Source organism: Hemicordylus capensis, chromosome 4, assembly GCF_027244095.1.
Source record: "Hemicordylus capensis ecotype Gifberg chromosome 4, rHemCap1.1.pri, whole genome shotgun sequence".
Classification (NCBI taxonomy): Eukaryota; Metazoa; Chordata; class Lepidosauria; order Squamata; family Cordylidae; genus Hemicordylus; species Hemicordylus capensis.
The window spans coordinates 32,903,172-32,928,692 of record NC_069660.1 but is presented as its reverse complement, the minus strand read 5'-3'; the positions used below and the strand labels follow the sequence as shown (position 1 = coordinate 32,928,692).

Genomic DNA, 25,521 nt, shown 5'->3' with positions numbered 1-25,521 from the left:
AAATGGGATGTTGGCACCATTCCTCCCTGAACCTGCCTTCAGTTCACAACAACTGTCTGTCTCAAGCTTAAATTTTACTCCATTAATTAGGAAAAAATCTAATTTTCTTGTTTTCATGTGGGGTCATTAAAATACACAATATATCTAAAATCAGTTTTGTTTTTATAAATGTTATCTAAATTTCTCTTGTTAAAAGATTATTACAACAAAATCTGTTGGCAGATTTGGTGAAACAAATAGCCCAGGATAACTCTCCAAGTGTTAAAGAAACCTGTATAACATAAATATTGGAAAATATTAGCGCTCATGATAATTATATTGTTTAAAAGATTTATACTGACACTTTTGGAAAAGTTAAATCCATGTTAGAAGATTTGGGACTTCGATGATAGATTTGAGTACTGACCAAGTATATTTACAAAAAACAAAAAACAAAAATGGAGACACTGGCACTAACTCATGGTGCAGTGGCACAGCGTGTAAACCGCTTTTGCAGAGTTTAGCAGTGCAGAGTTGTACTGAGCACCTTCTATTCTTTGCCAATCTTCCCTCACCCTGGAAGAGGTCCCTGAGGGCTGCGCAGCTTAGCGAAGTACAGAATGTTCTGGGCTCAGAATGTTCCTACTCAAAACGGGCAGTTTCGAGTGTTCCAGGCTTGTTCAATTGAAATGCCTGTTCCGAACTTGGAACGGAATGACCCTGTTCTGAGTCGGAACATTTTGAGTATTTCGAGCACCATTTTGGACTCTAAAATGGCCCTCTTCTGGCCTTTGTGCATACACCCGACAGCCATTTGCATGGTCAGCATCACCACGCAAATGCTTGCCACGCTCGCACAGAGGCTAGAAGAGTCCCATTTTGGAGTGGTGCTCAGAACATTTAGTGTCTTCCAAGCCCGTTTTGCCAGAACAACTGGCTTGACCAGTTCTGATGGAATGTTCCAGGCATTTGTGTTCTGCTCCAAACTCAGAAAGGAACGCAAATATAATTCCATGCACATCCCTACTCTGCGCTGTTAATGTGGCAGTCATGGTAAGGGATATGGCATTGATTTAATTGGATGGAACTTAATATCTATGCACCCAAATTCATCAAGGCCAATCCTGTGCATGCAGAAGTGAAGAAGAACCTGGTTCTTCTAGGTTTGTGAATGAATGCACACAGAATCTGTCAGGCCTGATTGCGCTGATGATGTCTGGTAAGGAAGGAATCCTAGTTTTTCTTCTGCTAACAGTACCAGCAATCTCTTCATTAAGGGGGAAAGTGTGAGGAAAGCCTTTGGGTGGATAGTAACTGCCCTCTTCTCTTCTAGTTCTTGAAACTTTGGCATTTCAAAAAGGCATTATTACCAAATTATATTACACTTGATGAACTTGTGAAATCAAATAATTGAAGGAAATTGATCCCGCATATTCATTAAGAAAAGTAACTGAATTGGAATTTACATCACTATTGCATATAAAGAAATATAAAGAAATATTGTACTCCTACTAACTGAGCAAAGACCACCTTTTTAAAGTGGTGATTTTCTTATGTTTAGCAGGAAGAGAGGAACTCGACCTGCCCAACCCCTGCACAGCATCTTTCCAGTGGCTGTTGCTGGTGGCTGTCTTATGTTTCTTTTTGGACTGTAAGCCCCTTTGGGACAGTGAACCATTTTATTTTATTTTATTTTATTTTATTTTTCAGTTGAAACCACTTTGAGAACTTTTGTTTAAAAGTGTGATAGCAAAGCAACATTGAAAATTGATGTCTGCGGATTGAATCCAAATTGGTAGTACTGCATCTGGAAGTCTAGACTGGCCAAAAAGCACTGGAAGCCCATTTCTTTTTCCATGCAAGTATTTAACACATGAAAAGCAAAGGTCCTTTGGGTCAATAGGATTGTCGAGTGTTAAGATATGGAAAGACCCTGCTTTGTAGCAACCTGTGAATGATAAGCCAAGTCAGGTTGCAGCCAGGCTGATTGCTTTGTATATTTGCCACTTCACCCCCTTGCAGGGATCTTTTTACCATTAACAGCTGCAGAATAGGTACAAATTCAACCAGCAAAGCTTTTTCCCAGGCCAGGAGAGAGATAACTGGGGAAAGCTTTGCCTGTTGGGTGTTTGTAGTTCTCTTGCAGCAATTAAATTTACAGGAGCTCTTCACAGAAACTTACCTCTTGGGAGCCGCTCCAACCAGGCTCTGCAGTTTTCTGCTATGCTGCTTGTAGAGGCCACAGCTGTGATTTTGGACTGGCCAGGAAGAGTGGTTGCACCTTGTGTCAGCTTGATCTAGGCTACCGTGTATGAAAGAGTCCTGCATGCATTGAGTTCAACTTGAATGATTTCCTACACAGTAAATAGAAGCTCCTGTTCTATGTCATATGACCTTTACTGATACTGAAAATGGATGCATTTTTTCAGCAAACTCCTGGAAAGTTTGCTGTTGTAACATTTAAATGGAAATGTTTTTTGGGCGGTGGGGGGGACTCAAAGTTGAAGCTCTTGGGTTTAATTTCCAGTTCTGCTGTTGACTTGCTGTGTGACCTGGGACAAGTTACCTCCATACATAATTCTAGAGCCAGAGGCTAATGACTTTGTACTTGCATATAAATTATGTAGCTTAGTGAATCTCAATGAAACTAGATAGCAAAGTGCATCTGAATTCAATTAACTACAGACATAATTGTTTGCAATGGGATGTGCTCATACCTGCCACTTTAAATTTATATAACTATACTTAAGTCTACTCCATGTTAATTTCCATGTTAACGTAAATTAAAGTTCATACCTTGACTGACTTCCTTCGTTTCAGCATTTCATCAGTGTGTTGTCTTCTGCTAATGGGTCTCCGATTTCATAATAGATTATATCATTTCATGGCACTAAGTCTTTTTCTCCCCCCCCCCTTAATCTGCCTTTTGACCACATATGATAGCATTCCTAGTTATTCAAAAGTGTCCATAATTGTATATTTTTGTAGTCCATTATAAGCCCCACTCCTGAGCAGGCCCACAATGCCAGGTAGTAAAAAGGGATAGGGCTGATAGAGGCAGCGTTGGAGGAAAATCTAAGATGGAAGAAAGAAATCTAAGATGGAGAAGTAAACCAAAGTTTTGCTCTCTGTGGTATTTGGGAAAGATGCTGTTAGTGTAAAACAACAATCACCTCTCTGTGGCTTGAAGGCTCAACATGCGCAGTAGCAAGAGGAAATGTATCTAGTCCAGAGTACCATGATTGGTCAATGCTGGTCTGAAGAAGCAGAATGTATGGGTACTCATTCTGACGAAATGTATTTGCATAACTGATCAGGCTTTGGTATATAATCTGTAACCACCATTTTGTGAAGTTCTTCTTCTCTCACCCTGGTGATTGATGGAGGCCTGGTACTGTGATCAATAAAGCTTTGAATTTGATGGAACGGTGTGGCCTTTGCCTATAATAAACCCTAGTTGGAGATTTCTCCTACTGCGGCCAAGAACTCAGCACATCGTTCTGGCCCCATCTGGTTCTCTCCTCTTCCCCCACCCCCAGCCTGACCACTTAAAGGCAGAAATGTTCTTGCTAATTAACTAACTAGTCCTAACTAGATCTTGGCCACTTTTCTTTGGATCTAGGAACCACCTCAAAAATTTAAAAGCCAGATAATGGACACTTGATAAAAATTACTGGACTTAGTGACTGACGCTGTGGAACGGGGAGGGTGAATGGCCGCCTTTTTATCCCTTTTACAAGTAAAATACTTAGAACAGAAACAGGCAACCTGGGACAAATGAAGATTGTATTAAATAAATATATCTATGAATAACCTAGTCTAGGTACCACAGTTAAATTTCTAGGTGCCACAGCTCACTGGCACCTGGGATTTGTCAAGCCCTGAGGTATGATACAGTTAATGAAAACTCTTCAAGAATTAATTAATTTTTGCTGATTGCCATCTATTTTATCTGTATGTGATTCACTCAATCACAAGATTTCTCTCACTCTTTATATGCACAGAATTGCATTAGATTATGTATAAAGCAATTTAAAGTAGGGGCGTGTGTCTGTATCCAGTAGGTATCTACAGCAGTTGCACCAAAATGTGTATACATTATTACAGAAGCTCTGGTTGTGCTGCTAAAAACTAGTTTTGGCATTTCCTGGGTGCTGCTTGAAGAATTAGAGGTACAGTTCCAAGAGTGCTTCATGCTTCTGTGTTCCTCCCCCCCCCCCCCGCCCCTCACAGTCTTGTATGTTTCTCTCTCACTCCACTCTTCACCTTTTTGGAGCCAAGGAAATTAGTGTTACATATGCACTAATCTTAATGCTCATCATGATTAATCCTTACCATGGTTAGAATGGGTTTGCAAACTGCTGGTTATGCTAACCATGGTTCCTGTTGATATCAGTAAATGTACAATGAGATGGAGAGATACTCACTAAAGGGAAGGACCAGTTGTGGGGGAGTAACAGCAGGAGAGCGAGCATGCCCTCAACTCCTGCCTGTAGGCTCCCAGTGGCATCTGGTGGGCCACTGTGCAAAACAGGATGCTGGACTAGATGGGCCTTGGGCCTGATCCAGCAGGGTGGTTCTTATGTTCTTGTGACTGAAGAAGGAATGTGTGCCTGAGGAGAATGGAGGTGGTACCAAAGCATAAGGGGTGATGTCTCATCAAGTATCTTTTGAAATTCACTGAAACACAGATCTTATGGGGCACAACAGATACAATAAATACAAATACACTGACATGATAAAATTGTGCCTCTTGAGTAGATTCTTTGGGGTCATCCCAATGCCGTATTTGTAGTGACTGAGCACATCCATTAATTTCAGTATCCTACTGATACTTAGTCCAAAAGAGAATAAAAATATAATAGTTCACATGGTGTACATGGGAACGCTGGCATTCTTGATCAGTCAGTGTTGCCACGCACATGGAGGTCAGCCTTGGCGATGTTGCTTAAGGGTGCAGTTGCACAACTATTTAAAACAGAGCACCAGCACTTGCACAGTGCTACTTGCATTACAAACAATGTAAGTTGTGCACGTGTCTCTTAAACAGTTACGTAACTGCACTCTAGTGCAACTCTGCTGGGACTGGCTTATGCATGTGCTACAGTGCTGGCCGATTGGAAACACTAGCATTGCCTTGCATGGAATGTGGTCCACTGTTTTCCAGGAATCAAACATCTTTCAAATGCAGCCTTGTGTGTGCACCATGTGAGGGAGCCTAATAAGAACAGAAAATAGTGTTTGAGCTTGGACCAAAGACACTCTTGTTCAAACCCCTGTTCAGCCTTGAAGCCTACTGAATGACTTATCTATTTCTCTATTTCTCTTAGGCATACCCATTGCTAATTCCATGTGTGGCAGCTCTCGCAAGAGTTCGCAAGCGAGCTGGTGGCAGGGGAAGAGGGAGGTGGTGCCACCGGGCAGGGAGAAAAGAATGGTGGTAGCTGACGGGCAGAGAAAATGGCGGCACCATATAATTCTCTAAGGTGTATCTGTGGCTAGTCCTGTGTGTGGCAGCTCTTACGAGAGTGGGCAAGCAGGAGCACCTGATTGGGCAGTGGGATTCAATATACAGATAGGGAGGAGGGGCCTGTGATGGTTAAGGTCAGTTGGAATGCAACCATTTCTGGTCGGAAGATGTTCTTGATTGTAGAGGAGAGGAATCTATATATGTAAAAAGATAGTGGGCAGGGGTCTGCGAAAAGGAAGGGCCTGGTCATGGCGGTGGTGGCAGTGACAAAGGGCCTGGTCAACCGCTGCTGCTGCTGTGGGAAGGAGCAGGAGCGGGGTTCCAGTGAGGGTGAGGAGGTTTCTGGGGATAGGGGGCTGCAGCTTGGCCAATAGACGCCAGCAACGCTGCAGCTGCGACCAAGGGGGGATGGAGTAAAGGGATGGAGGAGTGACCAGTAGGGGTGAGGGGGATGGAAGCTATGGGGTGGAGGGGGAGCAGGAGTGTGGAGAGATCTCTCAGGTGTGGGGGGGCTGTGGCAGGGGGTGAGGGGAGCAATCAAGTTCTAGCATGCAGATGCTCTGCGCGGGTTAAGCTAGTATTATATTATATTTTGAGTGTTCCAAGTGCCATTTGAAGGGCTGTTTTTCCGGGGACAGTTGGTCTACCGATTGGGGTCAGCAGGTAGAACAGGCCTCCTTGGAGGCCTGGTCTACCCACTGCATGAGGCCGGTAGACCAGTCCTTTGAGGCGGGCCAGCGCACCAAGTCTTGTGCAGAGTTCTGGTCCACCATGTGAGGAGGGTGAACCAGGCCTCCACTATGTGAGGAGCGTGGGCCAGGCTTCCACCCTGGACTTAGAGTGTTGGCCCTCCTTGGAGGACTGGTCTACCCACTGACCCCAATCGGTAGAACAGCCTTCCCCAGAAAAACAGCCCTCCAAACTGGCACTCATTCCGTCAGAACAACTGGCTCGACTGGTTGTTCCATCAAAATGTTAAAGGGATTTGTTGGCTGGAGCTCGAAACAAAACACAAAACCCGTTTCATGCACATCTCTAGTGATTTGTGCAGAAATAACTAAATTATATAGGAATTTTATGATACCAGGGCCTGGTTTAGACCAATACCTGCCATCACAGTTACAATGTTTGTCTCTTCAGATGAATATTGCTGTAACTGTCAGCAGTCCAGGAAGGGAGGAATGAGTGATGCTCCGGAGTAGGACTTACATAGGAACATAGGACTTCTTACCCATTTTGTAATGTTATGGGGCCTTTTAAGTCTAGGTCCTTGGCATGTCTTAATCCGGCCCTGGTTATCATGCATATTAATGTTGAAGCCAAGATTAACTGGCATGCCAGTGTTAATACATAAATGAGTCACTACATGTAGGAAGCCCATTTAAACATTAATTGGCATCTATGCCTTATATAGCATCCCTGCCCTGCTCTCCATGATTTCTGCCCTGCCATCTGTTACCTTTCTGCTCCTGAATGTTAGATCTTTATCTCTGAGTAGATAGTTGTCTGCAGCCTAGGTAGCTGAACAAAAGCATGCAGGGGTAAATAGAAAGGTGAGCTGCTTCAGGCCCTGACTTGGAACCTTCCATATGCTTTTAATCCATTCGCAGCAGTGGGAGCCTTTTGAAGTCGCTCTTCTCCCCTGTGCTGCTTCCCCTACTGCCCAGCTGTCATCTCCTAAGTTCTGCTCCCTGACACTGTTGTGGAATACTCCTCTAAGAGCTCCGTTATGCTTTACCTTAATGCTGTAGCCTCAGGGGACGTAGAGTGACGACAGGACTGACAAATGGTGCAATCTGCTCTATACAGCTGTGAAAAGGAAAGTGGAGGAAGGGCAGGAGAGCAAGCGAGCACACGTCTAGATCTTTTCCCGTTCAGCCTGCACTGGGCCCATCTCTGATGCTTCAGAGGACTCTGGTATACTTGGCAATGAAAAGCTAAGATTCGGAATAAAATTTATTTTCTGTTTCTGTGTAGCTGTGGGGAGTGTTCAGTTTACTGCAGGGCCCTGTCTGGTCTTAATTCAAGCCAGGGATTCTGCCATGGCCGGCTCTGAATGCAAGGCCTCAACCTGTAAAACACAGAGGAATAAGAGTGCCTTTTAGGTTGTGCAGCTTACTTAAATGCACCATTTCTTATACCCTTAATAATCATTCTCATATGGAAGGTGGCTGTACATACACCTATAACAGATAGTCATTCTAGCAGCTGTCAAAAGGTGAATACCATTTCCAAATCCTTGTGTAATATAATATATTTTATGTAACAGAAAAGTATTCTCAATAGGTCTAAGATAAAATGTAATTAGCCATGTCCCTGATACAGTCTAAAATCAGACTCCAAAACCAGATCATTTTAGGACCTTGAAATTTCAAATACAGATAGGAATTGTACTACTGTACCCATGTTCAAGCCACCTAATGGTGCAACGGTAAAATGTCTTGATTAGCAAGCCAGAGGTTGCCAGTTCAAATCCCCACTGGTATGTTTCCCAGACACACCTATATCAGGCAGCAGCAATATGGGTAGATGCTGAAAGGCATTATTTCATGCTGCGTGGGAGATGGCAATGGTAAACCCTTCCCGTATTCTACCAGAGACAACCACAGGGCTCTGTGGTCGCCAGGAGTTGACACCGACTTGACAGCACACTTTTCACTTTACCCGTGTTCAATGTAACATGTGAATCTCAACCTGCATACACTGTACATGGAGTGTACAAGTGTTGAAACTAACATGTGAACAGGGCTAGAATGCTAAAGCAATCATGGTTCTAGCTGCAGCCCACACAGTTTTGAAATCCAACCTAACTGTAACACCCCACCTTAAAACATATGACTTCAATATTACTCCAAAATAAATCACCATTGCACCTTATGAAACCCCACTGGTTCTTAAATAATAATTAAAAATACAGAAGACCTTGTAATTTTTTATGGCCCTATGGGTATTCTTGATGCCTAGAACTTAGCCAATATTTTCTTGCAGCAGCTTTCTAAGAAGCATGTTTCCTGTTCCAATCTTTGCTGTACATAAGAACAGCCCTGGTGGATCAGGCCCAAGGCCTGTCTAATCCAGCATCCTGTTTTCCCACAGTGGCTCACCAGATGCCTCTGAGGAACCCACAGGCAGGAGGTGAGGGCATGCCCTATTTCTTGCTGTTGTTCCCCTGCAACTGGTATTTAGAGGCATCTTGTCTCTGAGGCTGGATGTGACCTATAGCCTCCTCCACGCTTGTCCTGAATTTGTCCTAGCCCCTTTTAAAACCATCCAAGCTAGTGGGCATCACCACATCCCATGTCAGAGAATTCAATAGATTAATTATGCACTGTGTGGAAAAAGTACTTCCTTTTGTCAGTATTAAATTTCCTGACCTTCCGTTTCATGGGATGACCCCCTGGTTTTTATGTTGTGAGAGAGGAAGAAGGTTTTTTCTCTCTGTATACTCTCTCTACTCTATGCATAATATTATACACCTCTATCATGTCATCAGTAAATAATCCTTTATTTCATATTAAACCCACCTGCATTATGTTGATGTAGTAGTCAGTTTCCCCAGAGAACCTTGCACTGGTCACTTTCATCCAAATTTAAAACAAGTTCTAATCAGTTCTAATCTAATCAGACTACTTTCCTTTCTCTGTCTCTGCAACTGGACTAAATTTGGTTCAAATCGAGGTCCTCAAGTTAGATCTCTTGCACCTCAAATGTTCATGCGTCCGCCATCTTTGATCGGGGTGGATGACATCATTACAAACTACGCCACTGAGGTGTCCCTGTGTGTCACTCACTACAACTGGACCAAATTTGGTTCAAATTAGTTAGATCACATGTCCACCATCTTGGATCGGGGTGGGTGACATAATCACAAACTACACCATTGGGGCATCCCTATGTGTCCATACAGTTATAGCAAATTTGGTTCAAATTGGTTAGAATGTCCACAGGTTAGCCCACTTGCACCTCCAAAGTTTACGTGTCTGCCATCTTGAATCGGTGTCTTGAATGACATCATCGCAAACTATGCCATTGAGGTAACCCTGTGTGCCACTCATTGCAACTGTACCCAATTTAGTTCAAATGGGTTAGACAGTCCACAAACTAGCCAACTTGTGCTTCAGACGTCCACGCGACCACCACCTTGGATTGGGGTGGATCATCACAAACTATGCCATTGAGGTGTCCCTATATGTCCCTACAGCTGCAGCAATTTTGATTCAAATCAGTTAAGCGGTTCACAAGTTAGCTTATTTGCACCTCAAAAATTGATGTGTCCGCCATCTTGAATTGGAGTAGATGACATCATCACACACCACGCCATTAGGGCATCCCTATGTGTCCCTATAGCTGTAGCAAATTTGGTTTGAATTGGTTAGGCGGTTCACAAGTTAGCCCACTTGCACCTCAAAAGTGTGTGTCTGCCATCTTGGATCGCGGTGGATGACATCATCACAAACTGCGCCATTGAGATGTCCCTACAACTGTACCCAATTTGGTTCATATTTGTCCAGGCGTTGCAAAATTGATAGGGGACACACACACATGGACGGACGGACGGACACACACAAAATGTCTGGTGATCTCATAAGCATTCTGAAAGTAGGCTAAAAAAGGGAACATAACAAGACTCTTCTTAAAATGTTGAGCATTTGACTTTAACAGTAGATTTGGGAACCTCCCATGATCACCCTGGCTCAGGGCACATCTAGGGGAAGAGAGATCAGTGAAATTCACCCCCTGTTCAAATGCCGGGGCTACAATAGTCAGGAAGCCTTACGCAGCATGGGTATTTCTTCCCATTATGCACTGCACACAGTCAGGATGTTAGCCGATCTATCTATCTATCTGTCTGTCTATCTATCATATTTCTATACCACCTGATATGTAAATCTCTAGGCATTGTACAAATCCCAACATTAAAATCACAAGTTAAAATACATAACATGATAAAAACAATATAAAACAAATGATTAAAATTCTAATTAAAAGCTTGTGAGAACAGGAAAAGAGTTTTGTCTGTTTAAATGCTGTGGGTTTCAGTGCTTATGCAAACTGTATATAGGAGTGCCTACACACAGTAAAGAGGACCGTGGACCTGTCCTATGCTCTTGTTTCCTTTCTTTTAAATGTTCGCTAACTGTGCAATGCACTCAAGTGCCATTCTTGCTCCTAACATTTCTGTAAGCCACAGGCTTCTCCAGTGCTGCTGTGTGCATTGGAAAGTGATGATAATAATAAAATGTACTGCTTGTTCTTGATGGCATTTAAGATATACATAAATATAATCTTCTGATGGTAAAATCCAGGTTGAGGGGAGAAACATTTAATCAGATAGGTGTAATCTCTAAGGGAAGCGAGTGCTTGATTTTTAATTCGGCATTTTCCCTTTGATGAAAACTTTTTCCCCATCAATGTTGTTTATGTAGAATTTATATGAAGCCTGGGTTTAGGTAATCAGCTTTAATATTTATACTCCTAGGGAAAAAAGTAGAATCATTAGCGAGTGTGCATAATTAATGAATAAATTATCTGGCTTTTTTTCTTTTCCTCCAGGTATAAGGAAATGCTAGATCTAGTGACATCACCCAGCTTGACTGTAAATAGAGAACACCCTGACTTTCTGAAGCTTAACCTTTCTAACACTTATGCCACGGTTCCAGATGACATAGAAGGTAAGCTGGTGGCTCTTTTTATTGGTTATTACCTTTAGACACCTAGCAGATGGGTGTGTGTGTGTGTAGCTGAAAAAGCAGGACAGGTGGGCATGTGGCCTAGGTTTGTGAGAATTAGGGCTTAAGAGGCGTTTCTTTTTAATGCATTAAGCAACTCTAATTATTTCCTGTTAATTATATTGGGAGTGATTATCTTCAGTTGTATAATTGCTTTTTTGCTTAAAATATTTGGAAAGTTCTTTAGCTCAGTGATGGAATGTTTGCTTCATATGTATGAGGCCCTTATTTCGACCTCCTCCCACCCCATGGCATTTCCTGAAGTGATGCTCTTATTCAGACTTGACCTGTCGGTCCAATAAGGGCTGTTTTCAACATGACTTTTCCTTGCATATACTTTTTAATGCATGGATAAGGAAGCAGATTAAAAATGACTGGAGAAGAGAGTGTTTAATGTCATAATGGTTAGCCTTGATGGATCTGATATGAGCCATTGACAGACCCACTTCAAGGAGCTTTTCTGATTGCACATGCTAGATGTAATCTGACTGTTTTGATATTATCATGGCTTTTAGTAACTTTGTGCCATCTCTTTGCATCATAAATGTCAGCATTGACTCATCAGCTCCTTTGTATCTTTTGTCGGACGTTAGAAAGGAAAGGGATGTCTTAAATGTGAATTGTTCACCTTGGTCCTACATGTTCTGATTTGGGCCTTGGACTTTACCAATATATATTTTTCAGCTGTTTCTGTTTACCAAGGAGAGTGGCTACTTTACTTGTTTACTAACCACCCCCACCCCACCCACCCCCACACGTACGATATTACTATAGTAGTAATATCCTAGCTGGCATCCTGAGTAAAATACTCAGTATTACTACTCAGTAGTTACTCTAAAGGACTAATAAATTTCAATATGACTTCCTTTAGTAAAATTGGGCAGGATGTCATGTACTGTTTGTGGGGGAGGGAGATGTTGGGAATCTCTCTAAAAAACCAAAACCTGTTGATGTGCACACATAATTCCTCTGGGGAGTGAGCTGAAACCAGATTTCTATAAATTAATTTTTTAAAAAAAATTGGGGAATGGATGCATTGTTAATTGATCTCACATATATAAATCCATGAGGGACATGCTGAGGCAATGCTTCACTACCATCACCCTGTAACTGTCCTACCATTTTGTAAAATGTTGCTGAGTATGAGTTTAAATTTCAGCAGTTTTATATTCTCGTTGTGAGATGATTAAACCAGGGGTGACACCAGGAAAAAAACTGAGCAGGGGGGCACAGAAGGGGGCTATTAGACTTTAGATTTCTGAAACAGAAATGGAGGCACTGTGGGGGTGGCGGGGACAAGCCATTTTATAGGGGACACCTTTTGTTTCATTTATATCCTGAACTTATGTCTATCCTGCACTCATGGGGCTACATAGCCAAAGATGTTGAGCATTCCCCCCCACCCACGGAGCAGCCCTTCGATTAAACACATTTTTTTTAAAAGGCAAACTGTTTTACTCAGTTTTTAATGTTCAGTAGGAGAAGAGCCTTCAGCAGCATGTTGTGTGTGTGTGTGTGTGTGTGTGTGTGTGTGTGTGTGTGTGTGTGTGTGTGTGTGTGTGTGAGAGAGAGAGAGAGAGAGAGAGAGAGAGAGAGAGAGAGAGAGAGAGAGAGAGAGAGATGGGACATATATGTAGATAGGGTGTGCACGGAACTGGCTGGCCCGGTTCAGTTCAAGTGCGAACTGCAAAAAAAATTGCTGCCTTGCATGCTCAAATGACCTCTATGAGGCCCTGGGCCATGCCAGGCCTCGCAGAGGCCATTTGTGCATGCGCAGTGGCAGGCAAAATGGCTGCTGCGCCAAATTACAGAGGCCCAAATGGGCCAAAAAGAAAGGTTTTACGGGCCGCAGCAGTGATAAACAAGGCCGGTGGAGGGAAGGAGAACCTTTGCGGACACCACACACACACACACACACACACACACACACACACACCCTTTTGGAAGCCCCCCGAAGGGGCTACAGGTAATTAAAAAAAAATTAAAATAAAAAAAAATTCACAAACTGGTGTGGGGTTTGGTTCTGGACCAGACAGAACTGGGGGGCGGGGGTTCGGTTCATCCCCAAACCAGTTCACACATCCCTATGTGTAGAAGCTAGTTAGTGAGTGTGTGCGAGTTAACCTAGTAACCAGGCACAGAAGGTACAAACAGGGAGGGATTTAAAATAAGGGCAGGTGAGACAGAGAGAGGAGAAGGGGAGTTAGTTGCGTGGGTGTAGGAGGTGTTTTGGGCTGAGGGTTGAGAGATTGGTTTGTGTGTTCTAAACAGGAAAGATTGTTCGGGAGTGTGGTATGGAACTTGAAGGGTGAGTGTGTCGAGTCAGGGGGACCAGCAGTGTACTGGGCTGCTCCTAGTAACAGACAAGAAGGTCTGGAAGAATTCACTAAGTTTATAAACCCAGTTTTAATTACCTCTATCCCAGGTGCCTCCCCCACCCCATACGTTACATTTTATCCAGATGAAAAGAAACGCTCAAAGTTGAACAGAGGATGTACCTAGTCACTTGGTAGAGACGCTTGTGTGTCCTGTTTTGCAGAGATCTTTATTCTAATCAGTAAATAATAAGCTTATTCTTGTTTTCATTTTATATCTCCAAGTTTTGTTTCGTTTTATATCCTGAACGTATATGCCTATCCTGCATTTGTGAGGCTACGCAGCCAAAGATGCTGAGTACCGTGAGCAGGGTAACAAGAATTTATATGGTGGCAGCGAGGGGGAAATTTTTTTTAAACCAAAACATACATTCCCAGAAGACTAAATTGTCAGAAAGTGTGCCGTCGTGTCAGTGTCTTCTCCTGGCGACCACAGAGCCCTGTGGTTGTCTTTGGCAGAATACAGGAGGGGTTTACCATTGCCATCTCCCACGCAATATGAGATGATACCATTCAGCATCTCCCTATATCGCTGCTGCCCGATATTGGTGTTTCCTATAGTCTGGGAAACATACCAGTGAGGATTCGAACTGGCAACCTCTGGCTTGCTAGTCAAGTCATTTCCCTGCTGCGCCATTAGGTTGTCATATCGTCATGTTCTATTGTCATAGGACAATATAAAAAAACAAATCACCTCCCTGGAATTGAGAGAGGCATCAAGGAAGGACCCTGACAGGGTGTCAGGTGGAGCTCAAACCATGATCTTTGGAGAAATAATAGAGTTGTTACAAGCACACAAGATGGCCCGTTTCCATTGGTGTTGGAGGGAGTACGAGTGCTGCTGCGAAAACAACAATGGGTAGCAACCACAGTGGTGCTCACAAGAGGACCTTTTGTGGTTGCGATGCTTCACAGAGTTGCACTAGCGGAAGAGGAGCCACCCAAATGCACAGGGGCGTAGATTGGAGTGAGGGAGTTAATGAAGAAAATAGGGAGAGGTGGATCTGGGGGGCCAGGTTCTTTGAACCCACCCGCTCAATTATAGCTACACCTCTGAAAATGCATGTTGCTCAGTGAGTTCCCTGCTAGCACAAGAGGTTGTGCCGCATAAGAACCAGTGCAAAAGAGAGGTGGATTTCTTGTGCAGTGACTACACAATATGTCATTATGATATTATAACAGCATTTATGCTAGCACAAAACTAGCCTGGATCTTATCCAAAGAGTCCTGTAGCAACTTAAAGACTAATACATGTATTATAACATACCCTTTGGTGTATGTTATAATATTGTATTATATTGTATACCCTGACAATTTTTTTTTTAGATTTAGGAGCCAGCCCCCAAACTTGACAAAATTACTGGACTTCATGACACACTGTGCAGGGTGTGTGTGTGTAAATGTGTTATTTGGGGGGTGGGGTTACCACCCCCACCACCACTACTCCCCACACACCAAGAGCTTAAATGTGTCAAATCCCTTCTCCGTCAGAAGAAATACAAAGCTGTAAAATGGCTGATGAGAAAACTAAAGAGTTTTAGACATATTTCCCCCTCAGAAGCAGAAGGGGTTATGAATGTTTTGAGGGAGTATTCTTCAAACTGAGACATTTTCCAGTCTTTTTGTTCAAGTCCTCCTTCCTCCTTTCTCCCAGCCCTCACCACAGATATGCATTAGCTCCGCCCACCTGGTTGTCTGTTTAGTGCCCTCTAGGTTTATGAACATTCCTCTCCACTGAGTTGCATTGTGGTAGTTTTGAGGGTGGGATTACCCTCTTAGATTTTCTTAAAGTTCAGATTTGTTGTGAAACCAACAAATTTTGCAGGTTTCCCCAAATCTACTGGTACCTCCCTCTCACCCTCGAGTATGCTGCTTTTGCATCTGCAAGTTCATATAAGATCATTCTTCCTTTGAATATCCTAGTCTAGGCAGTTATATTTTCTAGGCGCCATGGCTCCCTAGCGCTGGGGATTTGTCAAGCCTTGGACTATGGAAGCTTATGCTATAATAAATGTATTGGTCTGAAGCAACAAAAACAACCATAAATATGGTTGTTATATGTGAGTCTTTCTCACACAGCTTTCCCTCTGGTAATACTGCTGTGTTGGCATGTCTTAAAAAATTAGATCTCAGATGCTGACACTGCTGCTGTCATTGCCGAATACTTATTTCTCTCTCTCACAGACACACATGCACCCTTCTCTCCCTCAGATCTGTGGTCTGAAGTCTCATACTTGGCAGGTACCGAGGACACATTCTTTTGGTGGTTGAGGTTAGGGGATGGAAACTTATCCGCCTTCCCTCAGTTCCCATCTTCTCTCCTCGCCCCCATCCTTTGTTCATACTGTCCAAGTGAAGGGAGCAGAAAGAATGTTTAAATCTGTTTTTAAAATTATTGGCGAATGATGCGGCTGAACTAGTTTTTGCTGGTATACAATTCCAGCTATTGTTTGCTGCGGTTAGGGCCCAACAATCTTCCTGTTGGAGCAGAACTAGAAGAAGGCACTGGCTTATTCACTACAGTATTTAACCCTTTACCTTCAGTGCTGTTTTAAGGCATTAATGATTTAGTAGAAACCTTGATCATGATCCTTCCTGGGGCTTAAAGCAACACTGAACAGACAGAAAGTCTGGAAGATGCTAATGTGGCACCTGGCAAACCTCATCTGCCATCAGTATGTGATCTGTGGAAGCTGTGCCTCCCAGCAGGCTCCAAAATGAGGTTCTGCGAGAGCCTTGCATTGCGTTCCCAGTCTTACTCAACATGCATGCACAGTCCATTTGTGCAGCTGTGAATCATGAGTTTGCAGTGCTGGATTATGGAGATAGCTGTGGAGTAGCTACTCAACACATGCTTAAAAGGGAGACCCAGCTCTGTTTGTCTTGGTCGTCTCAGATTCTTATTCTTATTCTTATTTATTTACACAGTCAGACAGGTGTTATTGACTGCTTTGTTTTATCCAGACATTGAGTCCTTCCCAAGGACCTGGGATGGCTGAATTTTATTGTCAATGTTGTTGCTGTTGTTATAGATATCGTCGCAAAATATAGGCTGTTCCGAGTAAAGTTGCTTTTTGTAATTGGCTGATGGTGATTTCTGTGGCCCCTATGGCCACATATTATTATTTCTTGTTTACACAGTCAGATAGGTGTTATTGACTGCTTTGTTTTATCCAGACATTGAGTCCTTCCCAAGGACCTGGGATGGCTGAATTTTATTGTCAATGTTGTTGCTGTTGTTATAGATATCGTCGCAGAATATAGGCTGTTCCCAGTAAAGCTGCTTTTTATAATTGGCTGGTGGTGATTTCTGTGACCCCTATGGTGTTGAGGTACTCTTCAAGGTTTTTTGGAACTGCACCCAGGGCGCCAATTACCACTGGGATTATTTTGGTCTTTTTCTGCCACAGCCTTTCAATTCCAATTTGTAGATCTTTGTATTTGGTGATTTGTTCTATTTCTTTTTCTTCTGTTCTGCTATCTCCTGGTATTGCTATGTTGATTATTTTGACTTGTTTTTCCTTCTTCTCAACTACAGTTATATCTGGTGTATTGTGTGGCAGATATTTGTCTGTTTGTAGTCGGAAGTCCCATAATATTTTTACATCTTCATTTTCTTCAACTTTTTCAATTTTATGGTCCCACCAATTTTTGGCTACAGGTAGCTTGTATTTTTTGCAGATGTTCCAGTGTATCATCCCTGCTACTTTGTCACGCCTTTGTTTGTAGTCAGTTGTGCGATCCTTTTACAACAGCTGATTAGGTTGGCCACGGTTTCATCTGCTTCTTTACAAAGGCGGCACTTGCTGTTTGTGGTTGATTTTTCGACTTTTGCTATAATTGCATTTGTTCTTAGTGCCTGTTCTTATGAAGCCAGTATTAAACCCTCTGTTTCTTTCTTCAAGTTGCCATTCTTAAGCCATTGCCAGGTCTTGGTGATGTCTGATTTTCCACTTATATTGTGCAAATATTGACCATGCAGTGGCTTCTTTTTCCATTTTTCTGCTTGGTTCCTTACTTGTTCTTTCTTGTAGGCCTGCTTTCTTTCATTGGTGTTGAATAGTTTCGCATTATAGACCATTTGAAGTGCATCTTATTCACTGTCCTTTATATATTCTTCAAGGCCTCTTTTCTCCTCCTCTACTGCTTGATGGACTTGCAGCATTCCTCTTCCACCTGAGCTGCGAGGGAGGTAGAGCCTATCTACATCACTGCGGGGGTGCAGAGCATGATTGATGGTCATGATTTTCCTGGTCTTACGTTCTAGCGTCTCTAGCTCTGCCTGGGTCCAGTCTATTATTCCTGCAGTGTATCTGATAACAGGTATAGCCCAGGTGTTTATGGCTTATATGGTGTTCCCGCCATTGATTTTGGACTTGAGGATTTTTCTAACTCTCCTGATGTATTCACTTCCATTTTTTCTTTTATCTTCAGTGTGTGCGATGTTATCAGCCTGGAGAATGCCCAAGTATTTGTAATGCTCTTTCTCTTCCAGGTTCTTGATCTTGCTTCCATTGGGCAGTTCTATTCCTTCTGTTTTTGTTATTTTCCCTCTGTTCATTATTAATGCAGCACACTTGTCTAGTCCAAACTCCATTGCTATATCACTACTGACAGTGTTTAGCAGTGATTCGATTTCTGACTGGGACTTTCCATACAACTTCAGACCGTCCATGTACAGCAGATGGTTGATTTTACTTGATGTTTTAGATGTTTGGTATCCGAGGCCTCTTTTGTTTAGTATTTGTGAAAGTGGGGTCATGGCGATTACAAACAACAGAGGGGATAGTGAGTCCCCTTGGAAAATGCCTCTTCTAATGCTAACCTGTCCAAGTGTCTCGCCATTGATTGTTAACTGTGTACTCCACATGCTCATTGCTTTTTAAAATAAATATCTGAATGTTTTTGCTGACACCAGTTGTTTCTAAACATTTTAGTATCCATGTGTGAGGCAATGAATCGAAGGCTTTCTTGTAGTCAATCCATGCAACACTTAGATTGGTTTTTCTTCTCTTGCAGTTTTCTAAAATCATTTTGTCAATCAGCAGCTGGTCTTTTGTGCCTCTGGTGTTCGGGCGATTTCCTTTCTGTTCAACTGGAAGCTATTTGTTAGTTAATAAGTGTTGCATCACTTCATCTGCTATTATTCCAGTTAAGAATTTGAACATGGTTGGCAGACAGGTTATCGGTCTACAATTACTTGGAACTGCACCTTTTGCTGGGTCTTTCATGATGAGATGAGTTTTCCCAGTTGTTAGCCATTGTTCAATATCACCTCCTTGCAAAATGTGATTGAACTGTTTTGATAGTTGTTTATGAAGGCTTGTTAGGTGTTTAAGCCAAAAGCCATGCAGTTCATCGTCACCTGGAGCAGTCCAATTTTTAATTTTCTTTGCTCTTTCACTTATTAATTCTGGTGTTGTTATTAGATCTTGCATTTGTTGGTTACATTTTTGACCTCTTTCATCCAGCCTGCTTTTTTATTATAATCTATTGGATTGTCCCATAATTTCCCCCAGAATTGCACTGTTTCTTCTTTATTTGGTGTTTCTACGTTTCTTGCAGTTTCTCCTTCTATGCTTTGGTAGAAACATCTCTGATTCGACTGGAATTGGAGATTCTGCCTGTGTTGTGTAGTTCTGGCTTCATATCTGCTAATCTTCTTTGACACTGCTGTTATTTGCTGCTTTATTATTTCCAGGACTTCTCTAATTCTCCTTGAATCTAGGTGGTATTTTTTGGATCAGATACTGTTTGGTGTTTTCATTCTTCAGTTTCTTGTCTTTCATATCTTTCAATTTACTAGCATCTGATCTAAGCCTGGAGATTTTATTTTCTAATCTAATCTTCCATTTAGGTGATGTACTACTTTCTTTTTTGACAGGTCCATTGATCTTATATCCGAGCTCTTGTGTTGTTATTGTTGCTGCACTGTACATTAGTTGGTTTGTTTCTTGCAAATTATTGGTTGTTATTTCTGCAAGTGCAGCATTGACATCTTTTAATACCTGAGCAAGTTGTTTTTTGGCAACTGTTTTTAGAGCTGGAAGTCGAACCGTGGTGGTTGTTTGGTTCATGTGCTCAGTTATTTTTTGCTTTAGTTCTTGTTGCTTTCCCGTTAAACGGCATTTGGGTTTTTGAGGTGAAGGCAAAGGGAAGGTTGCCTGGTTTTGATTTTGAAACAGTTCAGCAACGGTGGTATCCTCTATTTCCAACACCTCCTCCACCTGCGCCTGAGCAACTTCTTCAATTGGTGGTAATTCTTCTTCCATATCTTGAGCCTGTGTTGCTCTTTGCAGTTCTTCCAGCTCAACTCCTGTGAATACTTTATTTCTTATTATGAATCTTCTCTGGTCTGCTAGCCTTTGTTCTGTTATTTATGTATCTGGATGCTTCTCTTTCCAAATTTGGTACATTCTTTTAAAATAACCTCTTCTAGTTGGACTAGACTTGTAATAGCAGATCATTATTACCTTATTGGCATTTTTCGTATATTTTTTCGGTTAAGCGACGTTTCTTCCAGTAACTTTGCTGTCTTCAGCCCTGGTTGCTCAACTGATGATCCTGAGTCCTGTTGCCCACTTCCCACCAGATGTCCAGGGACTCCAGCACCTGGCACGGTCCTTGTTGACCCGGGCAACGACCGATCTGGTATAGATTTATTAAAGTTATGTCTCACCATATTGTTGATGGGAGAGGCACTCTTTGTCTGGCTCCTCTGGTGAGACCTGTCCAGTATGGTTGGACCTCTGGCATAGCTCTCACCTTCCTCAGAGCACGCAAGCCCCACAACCACGCCAAGGTAGTGCCTCACTGGGGGCATTATTATTATTATTAGTAGTAGTAGTATTAGTATTATATTAAAATCTGTATACCACCCTTCCAATATACAGATTTCAATAAAATAATAGTAACCTGTAAGCTCAGCAGATGTATGGAATGACTATAACAGGATGATCCTGTGTGTATGCTGTCTTACAACTTAACCGGAGTTTTCCAAGGTCTCCAGGCCAGACTCCATGTTACGTTAAGCATGTCATTGGCAGTGTTCTCTCCAATTTTTTTTCCATCTCTGTGTGAAATGAGTTGTGTTCTGGGCGGCAGTTTCAAGGCAGTGTGGGCACACATGCATTCAGAGTGGGGCCTTCCTGATTCAACCTAAATGAGATCTAAAATTAACTGAGCGGACATTAAAAAATGTGTGTGTGCAGGCACATGCCTTATAGGGAACATTGGTCGTTGGCCTTTGGTTTTTATTTCCTAAGTAGCAGCTGCAACAGGTAAGGGAATTGGGATCAAAGTGTGGGGAAGAAGGGGATATTTAACCCTTTGCCACCAGTCTGGTCCCAATTGGAATCCCACCCCCATCCTCTGCAGCTGCAGTCTTGACCCAGGAGGGAAGCTACAATTTGTGCTAGGTTGACCAGAAAACATGGGGACAGAGGTCCCCATGGTATGTCTTAGTAGATGGTGGTGTCATATGTTTATGTACCTGCTCTTTGGTGGAATGGTGAGATAGAAGCTAGATTGAGTTCAGTTATAGAGCCTATGAGCACTAACTCTTAAAGAGTTTAAGATGATAATGCTACTCGGGACAAAGGCATCCTTTGGACTGGATGTCCAGGGGAAGTCTGGTCCTCCAAACCGGGGAGGGCAAATGTCCCACAGGGGGCTGGGGAGTGTGCATCGCTGGGCTGATCTGTGCTGGGGCCGAGTGCAAAACGCTGAGGCAGCTGCAGCTAGCCTGTAGCCTGCTTACCCGATCTCCTCTTGTGTGTGCGGTTGCAGGGGGCTGAGGGCCAAGAGCAGCCAGGCCGGATGGCTATGAAGGCCATGGCGGCTGTGGCAAGCCTGGGCTGGGCCTGGACAGCCCAGGTGACAAGCAAGCGTGCCACGTTTTTTATGAAGGCAAAAGGTAAATTTCTCCACATATGGGTGGAATTATGGTTGGGGGGCAGGTGGGGGTACAGTTCTAGAGACTTTTGTCATTTTCTGCCATTAAATAAGCCTCGTGTTAGACTCTTTTCAAATGAAAAAAACCAAACATTTATTAAAATTAAACAGACTGAGCAATATGTTTCAAATTAAATATATGGTGCCCCCACCCACCCTTCCCTACATCTGTGCCCGATGCCAAACCAATCTGGAAATACGGAAAGGGTGAGTGATAACTCACACAAGCCCCATGCTTTCTGTTGAGGCAGGCATAGAGTTCTCCGAGGAGGCCGTGGCAGACAGGACAGAGGGCACGCCGCACAACGCACTGATATATCTGTGACCAGCGCTGGCTCTCTGCTTCCATCCTTTCCTCTCCATACTCATGTGGCAGGCATGAGAGCTCTCCCATTCTGGAGAGCTTCACCGAGGCAGACAGAAGAGATTAGAGAAGCCTCCACAAGCCCTGCCCACCCGCCAAACAGCTGATCGTCAGGTGTGGGGGAGGGAGCGGCAGCCCCAATCTGCACGGGAAGCACAGAGAGAGAGAGCCCCTCTTTGTCTTGTGTTGTCTAGTGATGCCAGTCCGGGCCACAGAGTGTGGGCCTCAGTGCTATGCAGCCCTGCTGCTACTCCGCTCTCCCTCTCATTCACATTGCCTCATGTGACATGTGCGTGATTGCTCACACTCAAACATTCTGCGTTTTCTCTGTGATCCCATGGAACTGAAGCATATCTACAGGCCTGAGGGGTCATAATTGAGTAGTAGAATATTTTATTCATTCATTCATTCATTCATTTTCTATACCACCCTTCCAAAAATGGCTCAGGGAATATGCACTCAATTGTCTGATTAAATAAATAATATAGTTTCGTATATGGTAGGTTTTTTAATGCCTGAGACAGAGGAGAAGAATGGTTATACTGAGTGTGGAGTGGGTAGACTCTGGCCTAGTTTTGGCGTGACCCCTTAACCATGATTTCACTATCATGAACAAGTGTAGGGTTAATGCACTCTGATCCCTCCATTCCTGGTTTGAGGAAACCACATCTTGCTATGATGTCAGTATTTGGTAAACCACTGATTGCCTCCAAGGCAGAATTGGAAACCCAGTTCAAACTGTGATTTTCAGTTCTGGATTGGAAGCAAAGCATGGTTTGCAGTAACCCTAGTTTGCCTGATCAGGGTGTCATGGCAAAATTTAGCTTGCTCAAACCAGGCAGAGAGGGGATAGGAGTTCATGATTAGTGACCAAGGAGAGTATAAAGCCAAAGCTTTTCATACTGCCCAAATATAGATTGACTGTTGTTTCTGAACGGAGCAATTCTTTCTGTTCCCAATTTACTACAATTGGTATCAGCAGGATCAGATTTGTAAGAGAAAGGTGTAAAATGTTAGTAAATATATTACTAGACAAGCCCTATTCACACATTATGTTCAATGTGTGTACAATCTTGGTACAGTATACATGTACAACTCTCTCTATATATACAGTTTGTTACATTCAGTTTACATACAGTAGTACACTTCCTATCTGTACCATGTATTTGAAGGACCAGTGCACAGGTTCACTTTTAAAATGAAAGTATATACTGTCATTCACAAAAACACCATGTACGTGTATACAGATACCTGAATGCACATACAGCATAATGTCTGAATAGGACTATACTTGTCTGTGGATCCATGTTCTTTGCTCTTACAGGGGAAAAGGAAAGATCAACTGAAAGCAGACAACTTAGAACCATGGGGCTAAATTTTGATTTTCAAAGGCAATAAAACATCAAAGGCAAGCAACATTATTTTAGAGGATCATTTCCAAGGGAGAACCAGCAATGTATATAGAAATATATCATCTGTAAAAACACGTGCAGAATATTTTGGAAATGTTTTTGCAGGGTTTACAGAATAACAATATTATGTGAGCCCATAGGATTCTTTCCTTATATTTGATTTTCAATGTATTTGCATATTTCATTAAATAAAACATGCCTGAGATGTTTAATTCACTATCTTATGAATTGCTGAATAAACTAAAGTTCTCTCATTTTAGATGACTTCCTAATGAGGATAATCCTCTTGTGGTGATGGGGGCAAATTTGGGTAACTCTATGATTGTCTCTTGCTCAGTAGTAACTGAATGCTAAACAGCAAATTAAATTAGCAGCAGCAGAGTCCTATTTCCCTGAATATATGCAAGAAGTTGCAGCACATGCTGTGTTTGGCCATGTGTTATATTGTATACCTCATAAAAAGGGCTGGAAATGTCCCTGTCTGATGAAAATCTGGGTTCTTTCACCCTTTCACAGCTGGAGAGAATGTTTACACGTAGAAATGCAAAGTTTCATTTCTGGCCTTAATTGATTGTTTGTATGAATGTTGTCCTTCATGCTACTGCATGAAGTAGCCTGAGTTGCTAGTTAGTCTGGCATACTGAGTTGCATTGTTGCTCGTGATGGAAATATATACATTATACAGAAATATACGAGCCTCTTCCCCAGTCCCAGTTTTTAGCCTATTTGTTGCAGTATAAAGTTGGCAATCAAGATGGCAATATGTGTTATAGGCTAAAACCCAAAGACGGTTTTTGCTTATGCAGTCCTTACAAAGATGTTTGGGTTGCAATCCTATATACAGTTACCTGGGAGAAGTAAATTCCATTGTACTCGGTGAGTACAATGTACAATGTGCATAGGATGCCCACATTGTACAGTATGCATAGGATTGTGCTGTTGGCTTCCTAACCACAACTACAAGTAGTTGTTGAAGTTGTGTGCTGTGGTTCTGCAGTACCTCATAAATCGTCAAATTATTCTGAAGTTTAGCCTGCTAGATACTCCAGAGACCCTGAAAGAACAATCAGGCCCAAGTTACCTGAATTAATTCCAGGGTTGATTAGATTTAAATCACTTTTCTGCAAGACTCAATTTTAGTGATTTAAATCACAATTTAAATCACTAATCAGGAAGATTACATAAGCACATCCCTGCTGGATCAGGCCCAAGGCCCATCTAGTCCAGCATCCTATTTCACACAGTGACTCACCAGATGCCTCTGGGAAGCCCAAAGGCAAGAGCTGAGGGCATGTCCTCTCTCCTGCTGTTGCTCACCTACAACTGGTATTTAGAGGCATCTTGCCTCTTAGTCTGATTGGTCTATAGCCCGCAGACTAGTAGCCATTGATAGACCTGTCCTCCATGAATTTATCTAAACCCTTCTTAAAGCCATCCAGGCTGTTGGCTGTCACCTGTGTTCCTTCTAAGGTGTGCGCACGTGCATGGTGTGCACTCACACATTTTTTTATGTCCACTCAGTTAATTTTAGATCCTGCTCAGGTTGAATCAGGAAGGCCCCATTCTGAATGCATGTGCGCGCACACTGCCTTGATACTGCCGCCCAGAACAAAATTCATTCTTCACACAGATGAAAAAAATTAGAGAAAACACTGGCTGTCACCACATCTTGTGGCAGAGAATTCCATAGGTTAATTATGCATTGTGTGAAAAAGTAGTTCCTTTTGTTGGTCCTAAATTTCTTGGCAATCAGCTTCATGGGATGACCCCTGGATCTAGTGTTAATGAGAGAGGGTGAAAATTTTCTCTACAGCATGCATGATTTTATAGACCTCTATCCCCTCAGTCATCTTTTTTCTAAACAAAAAAATGCCCCAGGTTTTGTAACCTTGCCTCATAAGCAGGGTGGATAAAAATCAATGATTAAAAAAAAAATCAAAACATTTGGATTTTTTATATTTAAATCACATTTTTTTATTTAAATTGGATTTTTTAAAATTTAAATTGGATTTTTAAAATAAAATGCTTTCTGAGGGGGGGAAAATCTATCTAAAGATAGTTTTCTATTTAAGATACATTATAGTCCAAAGGTTATTCATCATGAAAATAAGGATTAGTTTTTAATTATGTAGCATGAGGCTGTATATATGCAATGTTTAAATTTTTTGGTAAATGAATTCCATTAATCCATTCACAGTGTCATGCCCTTCCAGAGGTTTCTGTAAGATTATTTTGGGCA

The 25,521-nt window shown here is 42.4% G+C and overlaps 1 protein-coding gene and 1 long non-coding RNA gene across 9 annotated transcripts in view; one reads left to right on the top strand and one right to left on the bottom strand.

The window, feature by feature from the left end:
* Positions 1 to 25,521, top strand: part of EYA2 (EYA transcriptional coactivator and phosphatase 2) — a 210,011-nt gene that overhangs the window by 62,362 nt on the left and 122,128 nt on the right. For 5 of the 8 annotated variants that reach the window (XM_053247346.1, XM_053247336.1, XM_053247340.1 and 2 more), the window contains one exon: positions 11,003 to 11,121. In XM_053247346.1, the coding sequence (XP_053103321.1) occupies positions 11,013 to 11,121 (109 nt within the window). In that variant the 5' untranslated portion in view covers positions 11,003 to 11,012. Of the gene's footprint in view, positions 1 to 7,344; positions 7,367 to 11,002; positions 11,122 to 21,346; positions 21,469 to 25,521 lie in introns of those variants that run through there. The other 3 variants (XM_053247337.1, XM_053247343.1, XM_053247342.1) reach the window with 3 other exon arrangements.
* Positions 7,393 to 25,521, bottom strand: part of LOC128323713 (uncharacterized) — a 30,157-nt gene continuing 12,028 nt past the window's right edge. The window contains exon 2 of the long non-coding RNA XR_008306439.1: positions 7,393 to 7,520. This is a non-coding gene — a long non-coding RNA (uncharacterized LOC128323713). The remainder of the gene's footprint in view (positions 7,521 to 25,521) is intronic.